At 37.5% G+C, this 21,945-nt stretch overlaps 1 protein-coding gene across 1 annotated transcript in view; it reads right to left on the bottom strand.

The window, feature by feature from the left end:
- The window catches only part of LOC136869220 (protein transport protein Sec23A), a 101,088-nt gene that overhangs the window by 62,817 nt on the left and 16,326 nt on the right, over positions 1-21,945 (bottom strand). Inside the window, exons 4-5 of the mRNA XM_067144832.2 lie at positions 13,071-13,157; positions 6,705-7,021 (exon numbers count right to left, since the gene is read on the bottom strand). Coding sequence (XP_067000933.1) covers positions 6,705-7,021; positions 13,071-13,157 — 404 coding nt within the window. The remainder of the gene's footprint in view (positions 1-6,704; positions 7,022-13,070; positions 13,158-21,945) is intronic.

Here is a 21,945-nt window from a genome sequence, read left to right as displayed (position 1 = left end):
AGATGTCCCACAGCGATGCATAACTGGTTCATAGTTTGTGTTTCAAAGGTTGCCAATATGAATTTCGAAGATAACTGAGGTTTACCGATTCAGCAATTGGGAGCCCATGTATCACTAAAAGTTACGCAAGTAATAGATGATATGTAAAATGAAGGTTAAATGTGAATACAAAACCCCAAACCCCACGGCACTTAACGCCCCTGAAAGGGCTTTGGACTGCCCAGCAACCGCTGCTCAGCCCGAAGGCCTGCAGATTACGAGGGGCCATGCGGTCAGCACGATGCATCCTCTCGGCCATTATTCTGGGCTTTCGAGACCAGGGCCACCATCTCACCGTCAGATGGCTCCTCAGTTCTAATCACGTAGGCTGAGTGGACCTCGAATCAGCCCTCAGGTCGAGAGAAAAATCCCTGACCTGGCCGGGAATCGAACCTGGGGCCTCTGGGTGAGAGGCAGGCACGCTACCCCTACATCACAGGGCTGGCTAAATGTGAATACAGCCTTCATATAAATACTGTTTGGTAATTCTATCCCTTATTTTATTTGTATTCCAGTTGAACAAGAAAGATGCCAAGGCAATACAAGCAAGATCAGAGGGGGAAAATCCACAGGAAACACCCACCAGAAACAATTTCTGCTGCATTAGAGGATTATCATACAGAAAATGTTCAGAGAAGTATGGCATACCTACAACAGTGTTATGCAGACATATGAAATGTAATGAAATTGAAGGAAGAATAGAAATGAAGCTAAAAGGTGGACAGACATTGTTTGGTGCTGATAGTGAAAAGCATTTGGATGATCAGCTGGCGACGTGTTCTTTCTCTGGTTATCCATTTGATGCATATGACCTCCGATTTATTGTTAAGGCTTACCTTGATAGAAGGGGAGTCACTGTGAGGTGGTTCATCTATATATATAAAATAACTTGTTCTGACTGACTGACTAATTCATCATCGCCGAGCCGAAACTACTGGACATGAATGAAATTTTGGGGATATATTCATATTAAGATGTAGGTGCTCACTAAGAGAGGATTCTTGGATATTCCGTCGCTAAGGGGGTGAAATTTTAAAATGAGTGTAGGCCTATCTATATCTCAAAACTTTAAAAGTTTACAGATGTAAAAATTGGTATTTAGAATCTTCTTTTAAAATAAGAAAAGATGTATTTTTTTGTTTTCAGAAAATCCCAATAGGAGGGGTGAAAAGGGTGAAAAAGTGGTTGAATGCCTTTAATCAGGATACCGGTACTTCTATCTCAGAAACTGACGATATTACAGACCTGAAAATTGGTACTTTTGATCTCTTTTAACAATAAAGAAACACATATTTTTTTTTGTTTTTGGAAAATCCAATTAATGGGAGAGTGAAAAGGGGGGTGAATTTTTAAAATGAGTGCATCCATATCTCAAAACTTTTAAAGTTTACAGATGTAAAAATTGGTATTTAGAATCTTCATTAAAAATAAAGAAACACAAATTTTTTTGTTTTTGGAAAATCCCAATAGGAAGGGTGAAAAGGGGTGAAAAAGGGGTTGAATGCCTTTAATGAGGATACTTATATCTCAGAAACTGAAGATATTACAGACCTGAAAACTGGTGTTTGGGATCTACTTCAAAAATAAAGAAACAGGTATAATTTCGTTTTTGGAAAATCAAAATAATGGGGGTAAAAAGGGGGGTGAATTTTGTAAAATGAGTGTGTCTACATCTTAAAACTTTAAAAGTTTACAGATGTAAAAACTGGTATTTAGAATCTCCTTTAAAAATAAAGGAACACTTATATTTTTTTCTGTAAATCCCAACAGGAGGGCTGTAAAAGGATGAATAATGGGTTGAATGCCTTTAATGAGGATACATATATCTCAGAAACTGAAGATATTACAGAACTGAAAATTTGTATATGGGATCTCCTTTAAAAATAAACACATATTTTTTTTGTTTTTGTAAAATCCAATTATTGGCGGTTAAACAGGAGTGACAAATTGGGGTGAATTTTTTTAAAGACTATATCTACAGAATATCTGAGAAACATAAAATGTTACCGATGTTAAAAGTGGGTATTTGGAATCTCCTGTAAATGTAAAGAAACACAGGTGATTTGTTTTTGGAAACTTCACTTAAGGGGAATTAAAAGGGTGAAATTTTAAAATGAGAATTTCTACAGTATATCTCAAAAAACTTAATATGTTACAGAAGTGAAAAATGGTATTTTTTTATCTCTATTAAAAATAAAGAAACGTGTATGAGAATACATACATCTAATAAAAACTAAATTTGTTACAGACGTGAAAATTGGTATTTGGATATCCTTTAAAACAAAGAAAAACATGTTGGGGGGGAGGGGAGTGAAAAGGAGTTGAATTCCTTTCATGAGGACACATAAATCAAAACCTGAAGAAGTTAGAGTCATGATAACTGGTATTTAGAACATCCATTACTATTAAAGAAACAAGTATTTGTTGCCGGAAAATTCACTTGGTGGGGGTGGGGGTGGGGGGGAGGAATGTGAAAGGAAGTGGAAAAAGTGAATTATTTTTATGGGGATACTTATATCTCAAAACTGAAGGTAACAGACGTGAATATTGGTGTTTGGAATCTCCTTTAAACATAGAGAAACACGCCTTCTTTTAATTTTTTTGGGGGTGGGGTAAATGAACTTAATGGCAGTGGGGTGTAAAAGGATGTGAGACCAATTGATTTTACTGTTCATAATGTACTTATAAGGAGCCTCCATTGTTCAGGCAGCAGCGTGCCGGCCTCTCACAGCTGGGTTCCCTGGTTCAAATCCCGGTCACTCCATGTGACATTCGTGCTGGACAAAACAGAGGCGGGACAGGTTTTTCTCCGGATACTCTGGTTTTCCCTGTCATCATTCATTCCAGCAACACTGTCCAATATTTCATTTCATTTGCCATTCATCGATCATTGCCCCAGAGGAGTGCTTCGGCAGCCGGCACAATTCCTATTGTCGCCGCTAGATGGGGCTTTATTTATTCCATTCCTGACCCTGTCGAATGACTGGAAACAGGCTGTAGCTTTTCGATGTACTTATTCTGGTCATAAACCAATCATTTTTATCTTTCCTGGGTTCGTTTTCAACAGCCATCTTTTCCTTCGGAGAACATTCTTAGATTACAGTAGATTCTCCTGGCATATAAATAAAAATTTAAACACATTTGAAATAAATGATAGGAATGAGATTGACCATCAAATTTTTCACCTCTATAATAAGGTCAATAATGCACGGAAGTATGTCATTCGTATCGCCAGAAATCCTGCACACTTGCCTACGCGCAACAATGGTGCTGGTCACATTGTCAACAATGACAATGGCAGCAGATGTAATTTACCGCCAAGTAGCGGTCTTGCATTTTGCTGTGGGGTCCAGAACATCTATAATAATAATAATAATAATAATAATAATGGTGATGATGATGTTCTGGACCATCATCAAATGTGCGGACCGTGCTGGAAACAGGTCCTGGACGGGTAATGACTAAGAATGCAGTCCGGCCGCGGGTTCAGTACCGCCAAGGCACCCAAGATGACACCACGCTGGATCTCCTGAAAGATTTGATCCATATTAAAAATGCTTATAGGAAAAGATGGTAAAGATTTAGGGACCCAACTGACCGGGTGGAATACCTGGACCTAGCCTGGGAAGTACGAAATCGATTGCTGGAAAGAAAGATTGAAAAATGGGAGGAAACTTGCCGTAATCTATTAGAAAACGAGTCAGATCACGAATTTTGGTGGATTCTCGCAGAAAACGAGTCAGATCGTGAATTTCGGCAGTTTATATATCTAAAACAATAAGCATTCAATTATAAATTTCAGTATAATACCGTAGCAAAGCACGGGTATCTTGCTAGTAAACAATATGCCAGGTCATGACTTTGCCCTCAGTTTCCTTAACCGTCACCGAAATGTTTTATCTCAACTAATGTGTCAAAATACAACAGAGACCGTATTCTAAGTTGCTTGCCCCGTTCATCAGCAGAAGAAACAGTGGACGATGTTGAAAGAAACAATGGTATCATTGATGACTGCATTGTTTCTATACACAATGATATGAGGTTCCATCCTGGGACAGTAAAAATTAGAAAGAGAAAGCAAAACATTCCTCCTGGTCAGAGTGTGAAAGCTGACGACTTGGAAAATTATAGCCAAGAAGGACATCTGTCAGATGATTAGCAACAGCAGAAGGAGATCTCAAAAGAAAATGAAGTTCCTACTGATAAACATGTCAGTAAAAGTAAGTTGCCCATTCCAACCAAAGGACGCCAGAATCAGAACTCTAAATCACACCTAAATCAGGACTATAACTGTGAACCACATCCGGATGAAGAAATAATGAGAGGCGTGTATGTGAAGAAAGCACAAATTGAAGAAGGTGACTGGGTTATGGTAGATTTTTCTTGTCCATCCACATCATAATCAAATCACCCAAGTTCTTCAAAGCAATTTTATTTCATTGAAACAGTCATCAGTGTTGACAATAAATGCTTCACACTAATGTTTTTGAAGTATGTGCCAGCTAAAGTTGATAGCGGACAAATTTTTAAGTGGTCCAAACATGAAGATGTCTGTGAAAATGATAAGTCAAGCGTTGTTGGTGTGGTAAACCACCCTAAGATTTTGAGAAGGCGATTCATGAAATTCGATGTAAATTTCCACGAATGGTAAACTTTTGTAACATATTTTAGGATGACAATTACTTTATTGTATTGTTTTTTAATGTTTATGCATTTTTCATATCTTATACAACATTTTAAAAAGGTTTTCAGTGTTCCTTTTCACCCCAGTGAGAGGATAATAGGTTTAGACGGGACACTTAAGTATCTGTTCCTATTGAACCCATATTTGGGGTGAATGGGAACACTAAGTTTTCAGTCAATATTACATAACTCTTTGTACCCAACTGTTCATTTCACGTACCATAACTAGCTATCTGACCTTATCAACACTGCCACATGCAGAAATGTATTAAATTATATAAATCAAGAAAACAGGAACAGAAAATACTATAAAACCGTTCCCATTCACCCCATTTTATGGTACAGCATTAGCATTTTCCTGGCATGAAAGTGGGAAACCATGGAACACCATCTTCACGGCTGCCGATAATACGATTCAAATCCCCTGTTTCCTGAATGCCAACTCACAGCTGCGTGAACCTAACTGCATGGCTAACTCGCTCGGTCATCATCACTCTAAAATGCAACCTATAAATTTAGGTAGGGTCTGATGATATTGAATTGGCTGCTTTAAACAGTAATAAACAGAGCCCCTAAGAAAACATCTTCATATGCCATTTTGTAGTCATTCTTTGGGATAAGACATCCTGTACATTAGATCTTCTGTACAATTAGAAATTGTGTTTATTAGACAGTAGTATGGACACTTCGATTTGCAAGTTCTCCAAGAAAATATGACTAACTTACAATTTGCAATTTTTCTAGTAATTCAAAGAAAAAGGATAAGCTTAGAGATGAGTAATTTTCTAATAAATACAAAAATGAATGATAAAATTAGAGAACACAAAATTTCCAGTAATTCAGAAATATGATTTTCTTTGAGTTGACGAACATTTCAGTAACTTAGAGAGAATATGGTAAGTTGAGAACTCAACAATCTTTCAATAACTCAAAGAAAATGTGAACAATTTAGGGTTCACAACTTAGAGATAATTCAGAAATAAAGTGCTAAGATTAGAGTTGACAACATTTCCGACCATGACAATATGACAAGCATATTGCTCACAAAAGTGGACCTCCATGGCTCAGACAGCAGTGCATCAGCCTCTCACCGCTAGATACCGTGGTTCAAATCCTGGTCACTTCATGTGAGATTTGTGCTGGACAAAGCAGAGGCAGGGCAGGTTTTATTCCGGGTACTCCAGTTTTCCCTGTCACCTTTCATTCCAGCAACACTCTCCATTCACATTTCATAGCATCTATCAGTCATTACTAAATCACTTTGGAAGCAGCGACCCCATCGTACTAATAACCTATATATGATTCATTCATTCCATCCTTGACCCGGTCAATGACTGGAAAACAGGTTGTAGGTTTTCATTTCATTGCTCACAAACTTCCCTATAATTCAAAGATAATTCCTGATAAAAACTAGGGTGTTTGTAATTTGGGGTACTCTCAAACATTTACTATAATTTATTTTGTTCTGCTTTCATTTAAGATTATTGGAAATTTGTCTGGTGACTCTGCATTTTATCCTTGCCTGTACCCAAGAATAAATGAGATCCCTTCCAAAGACTGTCTGTTCTCCAATCAGGAAAAGGAAGTCAAGAAATTTAGAAACAAGACATCTACCTGTGGAGAGCCACGTGGCCCTGTTCACTCAGCCTACACAAGAAATGAGTACCTGTTTAATTCCTAGGGGAAAGGTGGCTTGGGATAGAACAGATCACTCTATCTCACGTAACAGTCAAGTTATGAACAGTGGAAGTCTGTACCATCTACTCCTCCATGGGCCCTACTGGCCTGTATATGGTGATGACTTAGCTTTGCTTTCCAGGACTAGGATGAGGATGGGAGATAAATTAATTAATTAAGCAGCTTGTGTGCTCAGAAGTTAAAACATCAAGCATTTGGAATTGCAGTTTTTCTGCAAGAACACGGTTTTACTGTGTTAAAAGTAGAAAAGAACAATATTCACAGTAGGAAGTTCATAATAGTACCTGGAAGAAACTGGTAGGGGCTGTCCATCTTGACCCTGCAACTGTGGCTGTGTGGAATATTTTCCCATGCCTAAGAGCTCAGGAACTTGCTTGGGACTAAGATCCTTGGTGCCTCGGAAAACGTAACACTTGGAACAGCCTTCGCATCCCAGTTCGTGGACCTGAACCATTCTACCAAAAGTGATCAGTCCCAAAATAGCACTTGGTGGCATTAAACTCAATGACATCTGCAGAGAGTCTCTTAAGGCATTCAGCTCATCTTCATCCAGAGCAGTATCCACAACAAACAAGAAAATGGGTGCTTGGTACTGGAAACGCTGTAACAGTCAATTACATGCAACATCGTGTGAAATTTTACTGCAAGGGGAAAATAATAATAGGAGTCTAGAAGTAGTTTAAAATAAAATGAAGTAAAATACAGTAGAACATTGATTTTATTTGTCATAATGAAGAGGGGAAGAATGGATAATCGGAAAAGACAGATAATCCATTTGACTTGTTCTTACCATGATTTTATGTTCTTTTAAAAAGTCTGCAATTTTCTTTTCGGTCTTTACTACCAGCAATTTTGATGCTGTAATGTCTTATAATTTGGTCTACCAATGAGTGTCCAGGCTAGAAAGACTGGCTTATTTAACAAAATCTGGTAAAGAGTTGAAGCCTTCATACTACAGGAGGTAGAACCTTGGAATTTGACTGCAGGAAATATTGTACTCCACATCTGCTTGAGAATATCTCCTGAATGATTGTGATGTTTGGTAGCCTGGTCTCAACAGCAACCATAAGGCTGCCTCCTACTCAACAGTGAATGGTTGTGATGTTTGGCAGCCTGGTCTCAACAGCAACCAATAAGGCTCCCTCCCACTCAACAGTTGAGAATACCCTATCTTATAAATGGTAACTGTATCCTCACACAAGGTCTCTTCTCGGATGTTTTATACATATCGTTATAAGAGACGCAACACTTTATTACATTCTAGCAAGCACATAGAATTTTAGCTGGGATTATTCATTCTTTAAAAAAGGAAAGACTGTCAGATAATCCAGTTAAGATTCTACTGTATGAAGAACCAAGCGAGACAAAGTCCAAAATGAGGGGATATAAAAATGAATGGGTGTTACCAGATGCAACAAAGCTGAAATAGTTTGGGTACATGATGAGAGTGTACAGAAATAAGTAAATAAGCTTGTAGTTTTATGTGGATATTGTTGTAACCTATGCCTTTATTGGAAAGTAACTCCAATAAATCTTTCACATGGTATTTTTTTCTTTGTAAAATGTGGACATTAGATCTCTTCTCCATTAGTTCATTGTCAGAAAAGGGATGAGAATCATTTTATATAATTTTCATATGGTATAGTGAGAGTAAAGTTTGATAGTGCATGTATTGCATTTATGTGAATGTTGAGATTGCTATTATAGCCAAGTAACTTCCAGTTGAGATTGCTATCATAGCCAAGTAACTTCCAGTTATATATATATATATATATATATATATATATATCCACAGCCTGTTCCCAGTCATTTGACCAGGTCAGGAATGAAATGAATGAAGCCCCCATCTAGCAGCGAGGATAGGAATTGTGCCAGGTGCCGAAGCCTGTCGCACTCCTCTGCAGCAATGATTAATGAATGACAGATGAAATGAAATGATATTGGAGTGTGTTGCTGGAATGAATTATGACAGGGAAAACCAGAATACCCGGAAAAAACCTGTCCAGCCCAAATCTCACATGGAGTGACTGGGATTTGAACCATGGAATCCAGCAGTGAGAGGCCGGCACGCTGCCACCTGAGCCACAGAGGCTCCTTCCAGTTTAATATGGAAAGCAAATCACAGAGACAAAACTCCTCATTCCTTTGTGAAACAGTACTCCAACTGTTTGTGAAATTTTGTAAGTGATAAGCCCACTGCTTTTACTATGGTTGCTTTGGTAAGAAGCCAATGAAAATATCATTGGGCTATCAAGTGCCAATGATGACAATGCTGCCAGGAAGGATGAAGCAGACATGTGAGAGGACGGTGAGGGGGGAAAATAACCTCTGACCTAGAGGCCAGCCTAAAACTGCTTCATTAGAGGCAGAACAAGCAGCTTCTGCAATGCATTGCAAGAGCAATGGTAACAGGACTTTGGTTCACTATGCTACTCAGAGTCAAGCAGAAATAGGGTACATGATCACTCACTGTTTTGAGTATAAAAGAAACTCATAGAAGTTGATTCCATTCTGACACTAGATTTCCTGTAGTTTGGCATGTTTCACATGGAATTTTTTCTTTGTAAAATGTGGACATTAGATCTCTTCTCCATTAGTTCATTGTCAGAAAAAGGATAAGGATAATAATAATAATAATAATAATAATAATAATAATAATAATAATAATAATAATAATAATAATAATAATAATAATAATTCCGAGGTATCTGTGGAACAGCAGAGGTGAAAGAAGGTGCCGGGGTGAATGGGTCTAACTACAAGGCCAAGATATGAATTAAAATTGCATTAAAGGTTATATTTTCAAAAATAGCAAAACTTAACAATTTTCACATAGAATTTCAACGTTTAACAAATAACAAGTCAACAAATAACCGACAATCAGGTACAAGACCAGGAAAAGCCAAGATTTAGAGATAATTTAACAATCTGGGCTTCAAGCCCCAAATTTTCCAATTTCTGAGCTCTCAGCTCACAAACACATATTTACCAATGGGCAGAAATCCCCTTCATACATGGAGCACTTACTCCCAACTTTAAATATCAAGCCTCTCTGAGGCACGTTTACCACCAATAAAAGAGCTGACCCGCTCTCAATTTTCTGAGCCTATTAAAGGCCATAACAGACTTTACCATTAACTGCCCTCAAGGCACAACTTACAAGGAAACAGGGGTATCTTGTACCCAACCAACTAGGACTTAGCAGAAAAGAACAGGTTAAGTAAATGGCCCAAAATGCAAAGATGAATGGAGGCATGTACTTGCACTCCTACATGAAACTACTTAAAACCTAAGAGGCACTAGGCCGATGAAACAGGGGCTATTCCCAAACTATGAAGGTGACTCGTATACAGAATAAATTTAACACATTAAGGAAGAGTAGAAAATCAGATACAAAAACGTAGTCACCTCAAATGAAAATGAACGGGAGCTCGAGAGGGTAAAACACACTCTATCCCCGATTTACAGTTAAAGATATATGAAGTTTTCACTTAAACTGTAAGAAATTTACATGTTTATAGAGAGAGGTTACATAGTAAAGGTTTTGGACCTTCCCTGCGGGTTAAACTGCTGAGCTAGCAAGAAATAAAGATGTTAAGCGGCCATTACCTTACTGAAGAACTGCTGCCTGAAGAAAGAGGCGCTTCCCGCCTCCTGCTACACGTCCATACACTAAGTTAGATGTTGATGATGTGGCCGAGAGACAGGAAAATCTGCAGTTTTTATACCCTCGGGGAAGATTCGAGACCTTTCATAAGTAATTAAGACACACCCACAGGCGTTTATTGGGTGGCTTACAGTTACACATCAAAATCGAAGAAGAAAGACACGATTGATCAAAAATTAATTACAGAAATTCTGGATTGGCAAAGTTCAAAACTGGCAGAAAGAAAAAGATTAATATTGCCAATCCACAAATGAAAGAATGAAATTTAGTAGTAAGAAAACTTATGAGTGCAAAATATCTTCAAGAAAGTTCCCTCACTTCGCACCAGTGTGCATGATCATAGTTTTTTTTGTAGTGACATCTATGAGAGAATGTCCAAACTTCTTGATAATTAGTAAACAAGAACACGTCGAAATACACAGAGTGACATCTTCAGAGGAAAGGTTTAAGTACATCCAGATTTAAGTTCACAGTTTCTCCTATAGAGGAGTACTATAAGGCAGAAAATTCAAATGTGCAGCGTAGATGTGTACCAGTTGGTACAATAATAATAATAATAATAATAATAATAATAATAATAATAATAATAATAATAATAATAATAATAATAATAATAATAAACTATAATTTAGATAAACTAGAAATACTAGAAAGGCGAATCATGAGGAAAATATTAGGCACACAAAACACAGCAGAAGGTTGGAAATTATGAAGTAATGCTGAAATATATCAAAAAATAGAAAATATATCAGATGTAATGAGGAAAAGGAGACTTATGTTTTTTGGACATTTATAATCGAATGCAAGATAGTAGATTAACCAGTAAGATTTTCAGATATTTGTGGGGTAAGAAATCAACGATATGCTGGGTCAATGAAGTAAGAAAGGATTTAGGAAAAAACAATATAACAACAGAAGAAATAAATAATAGAGAAGGCTTTCGGGAAAAAGTATTGAAAATAGAAGGATTCCAAGGTAGGAAAGTAAAAAAGACTGGTTCAAAGAGGTCTGAAGACAGAAAGAAAAAACATAGTGAACAGATGAAAGCGTACTGGAAGAAAAGGAAAGAACAAAGAAGAATGAATTGAAATTGGCACGTGGTCCTCTCGTTGTCCATTCGAAAGAAGAAATAATAATAATAATAATAATAATAATAGTACCGGGCGGTACACCTCCACGCCGCTAATTCAAATATTGCGCCAATTGAAACTTCTCTACTGGAGAAACTTGGAACTTTAACTACTGAACTAATTCCACGGTTATTCAGAAGATGTTACTGAGTGTTTTTTATTTGCCTTTTGTTTTTCAATGATTAAGAGGTGTGGACAATCTCTAATAGATGTCTCTACCCAAAACTATGGTAACACACTCTGGTGCAATGGAATGAACTTTCTTGAAGAAATATTGTATTCCTAAGTTTTATTTTTACTAAATTTTGTTCTGTGGTTTGTGGGTTGGCAATATAAATCCTTTCTTTCCGCCCGTTTTGAATGTAACCAATCAGGAATTTATGTAATTAATTTTCCACCAATAAGGTGTTTCTTCCTCGTCTTGTGTATTAGTTTTTGCTGTTATCCAATAAAAGCGAAAGGGTGTGTCTACTCATTCCTGAAAGGTCTTGAATGTTCCACGAGGGTATATAAACTGCTGATTTTCTTGTCTCGGTGCCACTTCAGTAACATCTAAGTTAGTGTGTGTGGAAATGTAGCAGGGGGCGGGAAGCGCCTCTTTCTTCAAGCAGCAGTTCTTCTACAAGGTAATGGCCTGTTAACATCTTCATTTCTTGCTAGCTCAGCAGTTTAACTCTCGGGGAGGGTTTGAAACCTTTAGTATGTAACCTACCTGTTTTAAAATGTAAATTCTTTTCTGTCTATGTAAATCTATAAATTATAAATCTATAAATTACTGTAAAGCGGGGATAGAGAGTGCTTTACCATCTCGAACTCCCCTTCATTTGGAAATCGAGGTGACTACGTTTTCATAACCATTTCTTCTCTTCCTTAAAATATTAAAGTTTCTCATACGGGTCACCTCCTTAGTTTGGGATTAGCCCCTGTGTTTCGGCCTAGAGCCACTTAGGTTTTAAAAGTGTATTTAGGAGTGCAAGTTCACGCCTCCAATCTCTTCTGTACTTTGGGCCAGTAACTTAACCTGATGTTTTGTTTTCTTCATGCGAAGGCCCCGTAGGTTGGGTATTAATTACCCCTGTTTCCTTGTGTGCCTTAAGGGCAGACAGAAATGAAGTTTGTTGTAGCCTTTGATAGGCTTGTAAAATTGAGAGCGGGTCTGCTCTTTTTCTTAACATTGTAATTAGGAGCAAGTGCTCCTCGTACTTAGGGGTTTTCTGCCCTTTAGCAATTGTGGTTGTGAGCTGAGAGTTCAGGAATTAAACTTGGGGCTCGAAGCCCAAATCTTGTAACGAACTGTAATTTGTTAATTTGTTGATCTGCTACTTGGTACCTGTTATACTCTGTTAATTGTTGATTTTGAAAAGGAAATATAACCTTAGTTAAAGTTTTAAATTAACTTTAATTTTGTAGTTGAGACCTATTCCAGCCCGCACCTTCTTTCACCTCTAACTACCACGGATATCTCCGTAATAATAATAACAACAACAACAACAACAACAATAATAATAATAATAATAATAGTACAAGAGATAAATTTGGTAGAAAATGACTGCGTGCAGGTAGATCATTTTATTGCTAGTACCACAAGAGTCGAGGGAGCTTACAATTAGTTTTACCGCACTGCAAATTTTACATTGAATTCATGGCACTGTTGACATTTATGACACGGCACCCTTGGAAAACTATGGTTTAGCTCTTTGTGTCCAAGGTGTTGAGTATCTAACTGTAAAGAATAATAATGTTACTTATTGGTAGTGATGATACAGTATTAGCATGAACAGTATGTGTCTGTAATTCCTTTTAATCTGAATGGAAATCTGCCAGTCATGAATGAAAAATTCACAGATACATACCGGTAGGGTATAGTCGATGGTTGACAAAGCTGGATTGAGCTCAGCTGGCAGATTATGTTCCGTAATGGTATTGTACTGGGAAGGAAGCTGAAAATATAAAAAGAGAGAATTATAAATAAATATAAGCTTCCAAAAGTTTTCTCTAAGTAGCTGATCAAGGGGTATAGTATTTGAACTCTTTTATACCAAATCTTATTCTAATAAACCCTAAGCATGCAGTTTTATATGAATATTGTGATCCAATGCACCAGGATATGACCTTTCATTTTAAAAATCCCAGTCACCCCCCCCCCCACTTTGTGGAGATAACATTACGTTTTTATTCCATTTTAGCTGGCCAAAACTAGGAATTATTAAAAAAGGCGATTTGTACAAGCCCTTTTGTCTTATCAGCTAACTGTCTCCTTTATTTTCTTTAATTATTAACAAAATTATTAGCAGAAATATGCACAAAATGTCATTCGTCCCGGCTAACCTGTATAGTGCCACAGCAAGTAGTGGAGACTTTGCATGTGCTGTGAGGAAGGGTAGCAGGTATACTGTATGTATTTTTTGCCAATGTCATGGACACTGAGGTATGATTCATCTGCGTGCTGCATGCATTCATCAGTCTGGTAGTCTCTTTAGTGTCAGTTAGTTTCTTAGTGTGTAGTCAAACACTAAATGATTGTAGTTGTAAAATCACGTCGTACTTCTATTTAATTGTAATACATGTGTAATATTGCCATTGCTGAAAGTTTTATTGTATAATATTGAATCAGAATCTAAAAAAAATCCCTATTATTAGTGCACTTAAGTTGGTAAACTGTCAACCTTTATCTCTCTGTCAAAATTCACTCAGAGAGCTTCAAAATAACCATTTTGTAGCTTTTTTTTCCTTTCAGTTTTGATATATATATTATATCTCAACCCCATGCTATATCCAACATTCCTGGGTACTGTTTGTTGTCTGTACCTTTTTTTTGCCCGCACTTTTAATTCCCAATCGCCGCTACTGACCCCAGCTGCCTTGGTGAGAAGCCAGCGATGATGTGACTTGGCTTTATGCCACTCACACAGACTTATTCTGTATTCTGCATACCTGGTATTACTAAGATTGGTAAATCTGCAAGAATATGGTACCTTTTATTAAATTATGTCATATTTACAAAGATAGGAACAAGAAAGGAACACACAACAGGATACACATAACAACATAATAATAAACCAACAGAAAAAAAAGATAAGGACAAATGTGATGAAGCCTATGATCCCCGTGAGGCACATTCACTCCATCAACACAATAATTAAAACTGAAAGGACTTTTCCTCTTGGTGAAACTTACTGCTTGTATTTTCATCCTGTTTACCATCATACCATTGTCTGCCGTCCATCTCACAATGTTACTGAGGTCTTTTTGCAGTTGCTCACAGTCCTGTAATTTATTTATTACTCTGTCAGGGCTGGATTAAGAGGGGGGGCTAAAGGGGCTGCAGCCCCGGGCCCCGCATGCCAAGGGGCCCCGGCCCTTGGCTGAACCTAAAATTGTATAAAAAGGCCTGCTGCTCCACCTCCGTGTGTGTATATGAATATTTACGCTCTCAAAATATCGAACACGCACTCTTGCTTCCTTCTTATCAGCTGTCTGCACTAGTATTTCATCACTGCTAGAATCAATTACTGTCTGGAGACACGAATCCTTGCTACTTACGCACGTAATTATTGTAAAGGTTATTGTTGACGAAAATTTAAATCTGGCAGCTTGCGGGTATGTACAGAGGGGGAAGGGGGGAAGAGGTCTAGGAAGTGAGCGGGAGGGGACAGGGGAAGCACGGTGGAATGCACATGCTATACTATATCTTTGCATCAGGAAGAGAACTTCCAGTTCACCTCTGATTATTGAACCATTCGTAAGTTGCAATTGTAGTGTTCTTGTAAAATTGATAGAAAATATCCTAGTGGTGGCACAAAACGTAAGTTCTGTTTTGTATGTCGATTTGATAGTGATGATGAGACAAATGTAAAATATGATTTGGCATTATGAAATATTAACATGAAAAATAGAGAAAAATTGTAGTCTATTTCAACACTTCCCTATTCATCAATTTAAGTGGAAGTAGTTCCATAACGACTTCAGTATGCTAGTCTTACATAATGTTAGGAAGAAGGGACCCCACATTTTTAAATATCCCAGGGGCCCCAAACACCTTAATCTGGCACTGTAGTACAATATGACATCCTCTGCAGAAGGTCTTATCTGCAATTCCATATCATGCATATATGGTATGTAAGGAAACATAAATGTCCAATAACTCTGTTGTGGGACCCCCTCTTAATCATTACAGGATCAGAAACACTTCACCTACTATAATTTTCTGAGTTCTGTCTTCTATAAATTTAGCCACCCATTCAACCACTCATTTGACTGCTGCTATAGCCCTCATTTTCATCAGCAGTCTGCCATGATCTACTCTTGAATAGGTCAATAGTGATACAGTCCATTTGACTTCCTGAATTTAAAATATCTGCTGTATCTTGCTGGAATTGTACCAGTTGAACCTCACAGGAATAACTTTTCCTAAACCCAAACTGCCCTCTATTAAACCAGTTAGCAATTTCACAAACATGTCAATATAATCAGAAAGAATGCTTTCCCAGATATTAATTGTAACACGTGTCAAGCTGATTGGCCTGTAATTATCCGTTTTATGTTTATCACCTTTTCCTTTGTATACTACAGCACTACTACAGCAACTCCTCATTCATCTTATAGCTTCTTCATGCAAACAGTAATAAAATATTTTAGGTATAGTACTAAATTTCAACCCACAGCCTTTATTATAACCCCAAAAATCTTATCAATTCCAGCTGCTCTTGTAGATTGAACTTATGTATTTTATTGTAAATGTCTTGGATATCATAGGTGAATTTCAGTATTAGCCACCTAATACACAGAAGGAGAAAAGGATCCCAATTAGCTCAGTATAAGTTAATGAAAGGAACAAATAAGTGACAAATTAAGTCATACTCTATGTAGTAACATAGAATCAAGAAAAAGAAAACATAATAGGATAAACACAAGGACAGGTCAGCTTTGGAAGAGGGAGGGATGGTGATTCTTGTTTTAAGAGGAAGTACAACTGGGTAATCATCCTCTCTGAACAAATTAGTGGAATTAAAAAAAAAAATTCAACAAAGGAATTTAGAATGAAAGTAAAGATATTAACAAATGTTTAAAGACTTGATCACTTTGGAATGGTTAAAAAGTCTTAAGCATAGCACTGCTAAACACTAGGTGAAAATAAAACATGGACACCCAAAAACTGACATAGTATGCAATCCTTTCACAGAGTATTGATAATAAAGTAACATAAGTAAGTTTGATGGTGGCTTGTAACATCAACTCATAAAAAGAAGCTGTCATTTATGAGTGTGTGTTTAGCAGTGCTACGCTTGAGACTTTTTAACCATTCCAAAGTGATCAAGTCTTTAAACATTTGTTAATATTTTTACTTTCATTTTTGTACTTTGACCAACAAGCACATAACTTGTTTATATTCTTTTAAGCATTGTATTTTTACTTCATCCTATTAATGTCATTTGTTACTAAGGTTCTATTCTATGTACTGTAGGTACTACATATTTGTATATCTTTGTTCATACGACCTGTTTAATCTGATGATGGTGTCCATAGACAACGAAACCGGTACTGAATAAAAAGTGTTGTGATCATATTAACAACATATTATGTATTTGAAAAAGATGGATCTATCAAATTTCCTTCTATTGTATGTTATCTCCTTTCAATACAGACCAGATATGAAGTTTTCAATGTTGAATTGTTGCAGTGCTTCAAAACGCAGTACAAAATAAAACAAAAACGTATTGAAATAGGCCAAAAAATTACTAACAAATCAAAAGAGAATGTGTGTTCCCTGATTAACAGTACACTTGTAATCTATATACTCTTGATTAATCCACTGTCGCAGATAAAGTGGATGATGAGATCAGCAATAGTCACGTCATCGGCTAGTATGTTGTAGATTTTGATTCCCATAGGGAATGAGTTGGCTTACTACAACCCCTAAACACCCTCATAACCACATGCAGAGATCTGTACCTTTTATTTACAATCCCATTTATGTGATTACTCCAATGAAGATCTTTCCTTATATTAGCAGCTACATACTTATAATGATCTCCAAAAGGAACTTTCACCTCATCAACACAGTAATTAAAACTGAGAGGACTTTTCCTATTTGGGAAACTCTCAACCTGACTTTTAACCCCGCTTATCATCATACTATTGCCTGCTGTCCATCTCACAACATTATTGAGGTCATGTTGCAGTTGCTCACAATCTTGCAACTTATTTATTGCTCTATACAGAATAACATCATCCGCAAAAAGCCTTATTTCTGATTCCACTTCTTTACGCATATCATTTATATAAAATAAGAAAACATAAAGGTCCAATAATACTGCTTTGAGGATTTCCCCTCTTAATTATTACAGTGTCAGATAAAGCTTCGCCTTCTCTAATTCACTGAGATTTATTTTCTAGAAATATAGCAACCCATTCAGTCACTCTTTTGTCTAGTCCATTTGCACTCATTTTTGCCAGTAGTCTCCCATGATCCATCCTATCAAATGCTTTAGATATGTCAATCGCAATACAGTCCATTTTGCTATATCTTGCTGGAATCATGGGCGCCCGCAAGGGGGGGCAAGGGGGGGCGCTTGCCCCCCCCTGGAATTCTAAAGATGTTGATATTCAATTGTTTAATATCATAGCAGATTATTTCATAAATTTAAATTACTGACAGTCATCTAGCATATGTTATAACTGGAAGTTTCTGTAAACAATTTAATGTTGCTGACGTTATATTGGTTTTTATATTCAAGAAAATTGTTAATGTGCCCCCCCCCCCCCCCTGGAAAAGATCCTGCGGGCGCCCATGGCTGGAATCTTACAAGTTGAGCTTCAGTGGAATAACTTTTCCTAAAACCGAACTGCCTTCTATCGAACCAGTTATTAATTTTGCAAACATGTCTAATATAATCAGAAAGAATGCCTTCTCAAAGCTTACATACAATGCATGTCAAACTTACTGGCCTGTAATATTCAGCTTTATGTCTATCACCCTTTCCTTTATAGATAGGGGCTACTATACCAACTCTCCATTCATTTGGTATAGCTCCTTCAACCAAACAATAATCAAATAAGTACCTCAGATATGGTACTATATCCCAACCCATTGTCTTTATCCCCAAAAATCTTATCAATTCCAGCCGCTTTTCTAGTTTTCAACTTTTGTATCTTATTGTAAATGTCATTATTATGTGAATGGACCACACTTCAAAATATCATTACAGAGTCTGCACAGAAAGTCAATGGCTGCAAGGAAAGGAAGAAACAAGACTGGTTTGATAAAAACAATGAAGAAATCTTGAACCTCATCAAGCCTAAATGGGATGCCTATCTATCCATTTCTCAAGATCCAACCTCCAGAGAGAAGAAAAAGCATTTTCAAGAACTAAAACAGAAGTGTCAATCTGAAATTAGGGAAATAAAAACAACTGGTGGCAGCAAAAAGCCAAGGAACTTAAGAAATTCTCAGATATCAGGGACTTTTACGCAGGACTGAAAGAGCTGTATGGTCCTGTCTGCTCATCATCAGGAACTCTGAAAGCTGGTGATAATATCACCATTCTTACAGACAGCCAAGACATCTTGATGGAAAGAGGACTTCAACTTACTCTTGAACCGTAGTTCTTCTGCTGCTGAAGATTTTCATCAACATGTTCCTCAACATACTCCCCAACCCTAGACGATGGACACTCCTCCAACCTTCCATGAGTTTATCAAAGCTCTTAGCAGAATGAAAACAGGGAAGGCTTCAGGATCAGACAACATTCCTCTTGAACTCATTCAAAGTGGAGGCTCACCTCTAAAAACCAGGCTTTTCCCTCTGATTCTTCTAATCTGGGAAACCAAATATGTGCCTGCTGCCATGAAAAACTCCAGAATAGTTACAATCTTCAATAAAAGTGATTGCAGTGTCTGTGGAAACTACTGTGGTATATCCCTGTTCTCCATAGCTGGAAAAATATTTGCTAGAATCTTACTGAATCAACTTCAGGTTGTTTCTGAGAGGTTACTACCTGAATCTCAGTGTGGGTTTCATGCCTCTTGTGGTACAATTGATGTGATCTTCTGCACAAGACAATTCCAGGAGAAGTGCAGAGAACAAATGACACCTCTGTTCTTAGTGTTCTATGACCTTGAAAAGGCCTTTGATATGGTTTCTTAAAATGCTATGTGGATGGTTTTGAGGCGCTTTGGATGCCCCAAGCATTTTATTAATCTGATCCGAGCTCTCCATGATGGTATGGTTGGGAAGGTACGGTACCAGAATGATATCTCAGAAGAATTTCCAATCACAAATGGAGTCAAGCAAAGATGTATACTTGCGCCTACACTTTTTGCCCTGTTCCTAGCAGCTGTGTTTTATGAGACAATGCCTGCAAACAACACCGGTGTGGATATTAAATATTGGTATGACAGGGGGCTTTTCAACCAGGCCAGACTTTGCTCCAAAGGATTAACCTCTTCCATCTGGGTCACAGAATTGCAATATGCAGATGACAATGCTTCTCCAGCCCACACACCAGAAGAGCTTCAACAGTCTGTCATCTGCTTCAAGACAGCTTATGAACATTTTGTTGGCCTGACTGTCAACATTCAGAAGACCAAAAAAGTGCTTACTCAGCCTACTCCTGGAACCACCTCCCCAGATTCTGATATCACCATATCTGACACAGCTCTGGAAAGGATGGGGTACTTGTCGTAACTTGGGAGTATTCTATCAATGCACTGTACCTCTGAGAAGGACGTGGAAAACAGAATACAGGCTACCCATGTGGCCTTTTTACGTCTCTCACATTGTGTATTCCAGAACAATGATCTAAGTGTGCGCACAAAAATAATGGTGTACAAAGCTGTTGCTATTTCTATGTTACTTTATGGGTGTGAAACCTTGACCCTATATTACCGGGACATCAAGAAACTGGAACGCTTTCATCAACAAAATCTTAGATCCATCATGAACATCAAATGGGATGACTATATAACTAACTAGCAAATGTACCCGTGCTTCGCTACGGTATTCTACATTGTATTCAAATATCGAAGTAAATACTGTACATGCAGTAAATAAGATTGTTTTAAAATTGCATGTCTCTTAGCGTTATCCGAGAAACAGCATGGAGAGTCCCAATACGCTGTTTCCAATGTAAAGTGTTTGTTATGGATTTGTGATATAATGGCAGGCTCACTTGCCTACTGCCATTCACAATCAAGTTGGGAAGTTTACATTATAATTGCAGGCACCATTGCCTACTGCGCAGTCAAAATCGATTTGGCGAGTTTTCATTACAATGGCAGCCCCCTTTCCTGCTTCCAGGCAGATAAAAGTTGAGGAGTTTTTATTATAATGGCAGGCAACTACCATACTATCAGTCAAAATTGAGTTGTGCACTTATCATTATAATGTCAGGCCCCTTTTCCTACTGCCAGCCAGCTTACTGCCAGTCACACCAAGCTGGTGAGTTTCCATCAAAATAGCAGGCCACTATGCCTAATGCCAGTCACATTTTATATGAGGACCTTTGTTTATAATTGTGGTCACCCTTGCCTACAGCCAAACACAATCGAGTAGGGGAGTTTTAAACAAAACTGCATACTCCCTTGCCTTCTGCAAGTCAAATCGAGAAGTGAACTATTCATTACAATGGTGGGCCTTCCTTATTAATGCCAGTTACACAGGAGTTGGAGAAGGACCCCATTCCTACTGCCAGTCAAAGTCGGTGTGGGAAGTACTGATTACAATAGCAAACACACCCCTTCTTGATCGCTACAAATCGACATAAGTGAATATATATATATATATATATATATAGATCGACATACGAAAGTATATTCGTGTTTACAATATTGCAGACCTTCATCTTCATTTACAGATTAACTGCTGCTAAACGAACATCATATCGACAAAGGATTGTACCATAAGACGCCGGATTTAGTGGCCTAAATGGCTGGTCGTATGATACCTCATCTATTCTTGGGTCAGATTGAGTTAGAAACGTTGAAAAGGGTAAAGTTTTTGTAAGTTATCTCACATTGCATTACTTTTCGGATAATTATGTGACAGCTACATACATTTGGCTCACATATGGCTACTGGGTGGGCCAATTTTCGTGAAGAGTTCGATGGCTCTATATTTCCTATATGTGATTGAAAGTATGAATTATGCATGTGGAAAGTCCAAATTTACTTAACATTGGTTAATAGAGAAAAATCAAACGTAAAAAAGGATACAGATACGACAAAAAGTCATAACACCTAGGTTGTAGATCATTCCAAATTGAACGGAGATTCTGCAATCCGTTATGTGATATGACTTCCCGAAGGTCTGCACCACCATTAAAATTGCCTCCGTATTTCAATATTTTTCCGGGATAAAAAGTGAAAAATTTAAAGATCTTGGAAGTTTTCCATCCATTACAGGCTAAAACGTATAATTTTGTCAAATTTCCATTTTCTTTTCCGTCTGGCAGATTATGCCGCAATCTGGATTTTGGGCGAGGAGGGTAAAAATTAGGACTTTCAGGAAACTAAACCAAAAAAAATATGCAGATGGTCATTATTACCCCTTAAACGGATAGCTGTGTGATAATTTTGCCAAAATAGTCAATGTAGAGGCACCCCCCTCGTTACGATTTTATTTATATAGATAGACTAGCTGATGTACCCGTGCTCCGCTATGCGATTCTCAGAAAGACTGACTTGGTGGTTTTCCTAACTGAATTTAACATAGGTCATTACAAAAATGTC

This window comes from Anabrus simplex, chromosome 1 (assembly GCF_040414725.1).
Source record: "Anabrus simplex isolate iqAnaSimp1 chromosome 1, ASM4041472v1, whole genome shotgun sequence".
Lineage (NCBI taxonomy): Eukaryota > Metazoa > Arthropoda > Insecta > Orthoptera > Tettigoniidae > Anabrus > Anabrus simplex.
Note: the sequence above shows the minus strand (reverse complement) of the source record. Positions and strands in the feature narration are given on the sequence as shown.